Genomic DNA, 5,389 nt, shown 5'->3' with positions numbered 1-5,389 from the left:
CCAATAAATTAGTTATAAAAATATTACAAATTTTATTTTCAAATGCTTACACTAGCGTATTCATATATGAAGCAAATGTCTAAATGTTATTATGTAGTCCCTCCATTCTAAATAAGTGTGTGGTGTTAGTTCAAATGAACTAAATTTGTAACGGAGTAAGTATTTCAGTTCGAAGATGCATTTTTCAGGTACATCAAGAACTCGAGAGGCATTTTCTATTTTATTTCTCAAAGGTGAAAGAATTATTTTCTTTTGGTAGACTATAAAATAGAATCATTGGTTTTACGAATAAAAGAACATGGCGTAGAAAATATCTATGTAGTACATCATCAAATATTGGCAGTTGAAGCATCAACTTGTACTATGATACAGGGAAAAAACACTTTATTAAGCGGCAAACTATTCGTACATCTTACTAGACGTTTCCTAAGTGTTCCCAGCAACGGAAGAAATAGGCAACACAACCTACAAAAAGTACAGCAAGATGGAGCACATACCCTCAAAATTCATTACATGCATAAATCGAAAAAAAAAGTAACAAGCCATCACTCAGTCACATTATATGATTGTTCTGGATTCCCTACAAAAATTTACGAAGCCGCGGGAACGGCAGATTCAACAGGGGACTCTTGTTGTTTCTGCAGTGACTCCCAGTCCACCTCTTTCAGGATCTTGAACCTTTCGTCGAGACTCACGAAACCAGACTGAGGGGCCACCGCACCAGAGGTGCCTGCTTTGTGCACGAGGATTACGGTACTGTCCATGGCAGGTCCGTGAAGCTTCCCGGTCAACAGTACTCGGAGTGGCATAAATAGTGACTTTCCCTGATCACAGGTTAATAAAAAATACAATGTGCATTAGTTGTTTCTTTCAGTTGTATATGGCCAGGAAAAGCATTAGCATTCACGGAGCTGAATGAAGAACTTGATATCAGCCAGGATTGTCAAGGTTTGTATTGAACTAATTATTTGTTAGCTGTATTTTCAACATCTCTCTCTAGTTATCATGGTTTAGGTGGGAGATAGGTTGCTTCCAGAAGTTATAGGTTCAGTTCAGGCTGAAAAATATGGTAATAAATCTTGCATGTATCTGTTGAGGCAGTCCAAAATTAAAATTAATTTAGAAGCTCCAACGGTTTGGCCAGACCATTGAAACAGCCCAGGAACAACCCTAGATTCCGTTGGCAACAAAATCAAACCACAACCGCCCTCAATAACACTGACCTTCCTTTTGTGAGTCTTGCCAAAAGATTTCACCCACTTCTTCCAACCATCATGGCCTTCAGCTAGTGCTTGACCAAGCTCACCACTATCATAAGCAGCAATGAGACCCGATGCAACCTCAGAAAGTTTGTCTTCCACCACAGATTTAGCTTCATCACTGGAGATTAAAAACACGCAAATAAAAAAACAGTAATTGATCAGAATAGGCCTACCAAACTCAGTCAAAGCAATTTGCAAGACTACATATTTGGCAACAATTTCGCAGTTAGTTCAGGAAAAGGGTAAATAAAGAATTAATGAGACATTAAAGTGTTTTGCAGACCTGCTTAAAGTGTCATGAAGGGGATACGACAATAATTTGCAAAGGGCAGCATCCGCATCTGTTATCAAATCAATGCCCTCCTTCAAAAGCTCAGCAGCTTCCTGCGCAAAATAGTGCATATTATTATTAAAGCTTCCCAGGATAGCAACTGGTCCTAAACCTCCTGATATTGCAACATTTGAAAGAAAAATGATTTGTTGATGATTAAGAAGCGTTTTGTGCATCGCTTTCTTTTGGTGGTTGTGAGAAAGAAACAGGAACTCTTAGAACCAAATACTGTGTCAAATAAATCCACGTATCCCTTTAGCATGTAGTTCCAAAGTAAGAACCCCTGGTGTGTACAGAAAAATAGAAAATTGAATTCCAGTCTTACTTTAGCAAAACCACTTTCAGACTCCAGAAGAATGCCTGTGCTCCTCCATCGATCTTCGAAGTCCTTGATGAGTAATTCAGAAGGAAGTGACCGTAGATGCTGTCCATTCATCCATCTATAAACAAACCAGATTATTGTGAAAATAGATCAGTGAAGCACGTATACAACTTCACATGTTCAAGTGAGGAGAAAGGTCCTGGCAATATGAAAATTGTTAGAATTTTGCTTTACTTCAATTTTGTTGCGTCAAAGACTGCTCCACTTTTATTGACGCGATTGATAGTGAACTTCTCAACTGCAAGTGATGGAACACCAAAGTGAGAATTGATAAAACAAAAGGTCCTTATGTTCTTCAAAACCACCCAGAGTAAGAGTTGACAAACTAACCTAAGTCATCAATGGTGAAGAACTCATTTTCAGTACCATCACCCCAGCCCAAGAGTGCCAAATAATTGACCATTGCCTGAGGCAGATAGCCCATCTCTTTATACTGTTCAGAGAAAGAAAACAAATGAGTGTTTCACTTTTACGCCTTTCAAAAGTAAAATATGTCCAGAGAAGATGTGAAAATTATCAGTAATTAAGTTGAACAAATACAGACAATTGGAGAGAAGTATATCAAGAATACAGTTTGACAGTCACATAATTGATGCAGGTAAACACCATGTATTTCCAACAATCAGCTAGTTACCTGCCCCACGGAAGTAGCCCCATGACGTTTAGACAGTTTACTTTTATCAGGAGCCAGAATGAGTGAGACATGAGCAAATAAAGGCATTGCAAATCCAAGAGCCTGCACAGGGTCATAACATTGCATTTGATGAGACAGACATTTTGAAGGTCAGGACTATAATCACACATTTCGAAGGTCAAGACAACAATCACGACACAGGTGCAGGAAATTACTTTATAAATGAGAGCTTGCCGTAATGTGTTTGGTAGGTGCTCCTCAGCTCTGGAAAAAACAAGAAAATGCATGAATTATGCGCCAGATGATCAGAAGTAAAGACCAAGAGTAATAAATTTCTGTTACCTGATAACATGGGAGATGCGCATGGTAGCATCATCAACAGTGACACAAAAGTTATACACTGGCTGGCCATTGCTTCTCATGATCACAAAATCGCCAAGTGTGTTTAGATTCCAACTGACCTTTATAAAACTATTCGATGGTCAGTATATGTATATCACTGTGCTACTTGCACAATTCACAAATTTTGGATTACTAACGTAGAAAGCATAAGAGCAGTTCACAGTGTGGACCTGAAAACATAGGCTCAAACGCTTTATGTCATTACCTCACCACGAATAAGGTCGTTGATTTTCAGTGAACCTTCCTTTGGCACTCGGAAACGGTAAGTATAAGGTGTGCCTTTCTCTAACTCTTGTTGAACTTCTGCATCTGAAGCAGTAGCCCACTTCCCCATGTATACAGGAGGAATCTTCATCCGATTAGCAGTTTCTTTCATTTTCTCGAGTTCCTGAAGCATCAATAGCACTTGTTAGACGAGCTACTATTTGATTAGCGAATATTACAGACAGGCCAGCCCATGAGTTTACTCGAAATAACGCCCCTCAAATTGTTCACCGTGTTTTAAATGATTCATGCATAGTGGTCATGGTAGGATGTCACATTTAATTCTTCATGAGAAGCACAAAATCCCAAGTATTTTACTCAAAGCAACCAAAATAATTCATTTGGAGAACTTTAATCAGCTCCCATGTTGAGCCAACAAAAACAGCCTATGCTAGTACATATACGTGGAACTTGGAACCAGGAAACTTAAGTTTCACTAAGCAGGGAAACATGCAGGTCAGGAGAGGGGAGAAAGATACATCATTAGAGCAGAAGCAGCGATAAACAGCACCAGACTCCATTAGCTTGTGGGCATGCTCTTTGTACAGAACATTGCGCTCCGACTGGCGGTAAGGGCCGAAATCGCCACCGATGTCCGGACCTAAACAGGTACACAGATGAGTACAGCAATTTGCAGGTAACAGATTCTACTCTAGTTGATTAACTACCCCAATACAGCTTAATAAGCAACTACACCATCGCAAATTTCTTATACAAAAACAACCATCGCAAACACAATCCAGAGTAGGAATTCGCTCTTGAACTCTAGTCATCAGATATCCCTCGGTCACCTCAGAAGAACCCTAACAGGCCGAAATGTAGGTGACAGTAAATACCTTCGTCCCAGTCGAGGCCGAGCCAGGACAGGTCGCTGAGGACGGCCTCCTCGGACTTCTTGGTGGAGCGCTCGAGGTCGGTGTCCTCGACGCGGAGGACGAACTTGCCGCCCCTGGAGCGCGCGAAGAGGTAGTTGAAGAGCGCGGTGCGGGCGCCCCCGACGTGGAGGTTGCCGGTCGGCGACGGCGCGAAGCGGACGCGGACCGGGCCGCCGCCGCCGCTGTCCGCAGAGGCGCGGGCGGCGAGCGCGCGGCGGCCGAGGTGCGGGGTCACGGACGGGAGGAGCCCGACGCGGAGCCGCGACGACGACCCCATGAAGTTGCTCGCCGCCATCTCGTCGCCTTCTTCGCCGGGTGGTGGATTGGATTGCGACGAGGTGAGGAAGATTTGACGAGGATAGGCTGGGTTCGGGGGCCCAAGCCCTAGGCACCGTGCTGCTATAGCCCACGAAGCCCTGATCACCACCTGAAGCGAGGCCTGGTTGGTGTCTAGCTGACGTGTGGGACCTACTCCCTCCACAAATGTGGGGAAGACTTGTATATAAGATCTATTCTTAGGTGAGATCAATGTGATCAAATTTTTTGAAGATACAAAATATGTTCAAAAATTCTGAAAAAAATTGGAGACACACATTCATGTGTGATGTACAAGCTCAAAAAGTTTCAGCTCCTAATTCGAACTACACTTATTGGACCAAAAAAGACAAATCAGATGTGAATAGTGCCAAATACTATTCGCCCAAAAGCTCACACTATTCATAGTCAAATTTGTCTTTTTAGAATCTCTAACTGTAGATCGAGTTTTGAGCTGAATTCATTTTGTAGTTATAGACACACCCCGCAGGTATGTTGTACAATTTTTTCAGATTTTTTTGGATTGTCTAAATATGAAATGTTTGGGTTGATCCTATACTAGTCTCCCCCCCCCCACCCCCACCCCCACAAATGTAATGCACCAACGCTTTTGGAGATTTATTTTTTACCATAAATTTAAGGCGACTGCAGCGGGAGGATGACAGATACCTTTGAATTCGTATTCGAAAGAAGTTTTCAAAAGTATAATTTTTTAGGAAAATTATTTATGTATTATTGGTCTAATTTATGGTCAAAGTTGAATCTCGAAAAGTATGGGCGCACTACATTATGAAATGGGGGAGTAGTAGTTCTGCTCAAAAGAAAAACTTACTATGGTTTAGGCTGGGTTTTGGGGTCCAAGCCCTAGCCATCGTATTTGCTATAGCCCACAGAGACTTGAAGCACCGCTAAAAAAACGAAAAC

General features: G+C 41.9%; 1 protein-coding gene across 1 annotated transcript; it reads right to left on the bottom strand.

The window, feature by feature from the left end:
• Nucleotides 1-364: 364 nt before the first annotated feature.
• LOC119323264 (glutamate--tRNA ligase, chloroplastic/mitochondrial) lies at nt 365-4,504 on the bottom strand. The gene is made up of 12 exons (XM_037596867.1): nt 4,112-4,504; nt 3,755-3,876; nt 3,217-3,399; nt 2,952-3,070; nt 2,825-2,873; nt 2,610-2,711; nt 2,306-2,408; nt 2,150-2,213; nt 1,919-2,033; nt 1,546-1,646; nt 1,224-1,380; nt 365-824 (listed from the first exon to the last, which is right to left on the bottom strand). The coding sequence occupies exons 1-12, from the start codon at nt 4,443-4,445 to the stop codon at nt 591-593; spliced, it is 1,683 nt and encodes a 560-aa protein (XP_037452764.1). The 5' UTR covers nt 4,446-4,504; the 3' UTR covers nt 365-590.
• Between the last annotated feature and the right edge of the window lie 885 nt (nt 4,505-5,389).

The sequence above is a fragment of the Triticum dicoccoides genome, chromosome 6B (assembly GCF_002162155.2).
Source record: "Triticum dicoccoides isolate Atlit2015 ecotype Zavitan chromosome 6B, WEW_v2.0, whole genome shotgun sequence".
Taxonomy (NCBI): Eukaryota; Viridiplantae; Streptophyta; class Magnoliopsida; order Poales; family Poaceae; genus Triticum; species Triticum dicoccoides.
Note: the sequence above shows the minus strand (reverse complement) of the source record. Positions and strands in the feature narration are given on the sequence as shown.

What these genes read in the sequence shown, in the direction of transcription:
- LOC119323264 (XM_037596867.1), bottom strand. Translation starts at nt 4,445, where the DNA reads ATGGCGGCGAGCAACTTCATGGGGTCGTCGTCGCGGCTCCGCGTCGGG. An exon ending in GGCAAGCTCTCATTTATAAA is followed by an intron (nt 2,712 to 2,824) that starts GTAATTTCCTGC and finishes GACCCTGTGCAG; the next exon opens with GCTCTTGGATTTGCAATGCC. An exon ending in CTTCATGACACTTTAAGCAG is followed by an intron (nt 1,381 to 1,545) that starts GTCTGCAAAACA and finishes TTTAATCTCCAG; the next exon opens with TGATGAAGCTAAATCTGTGG.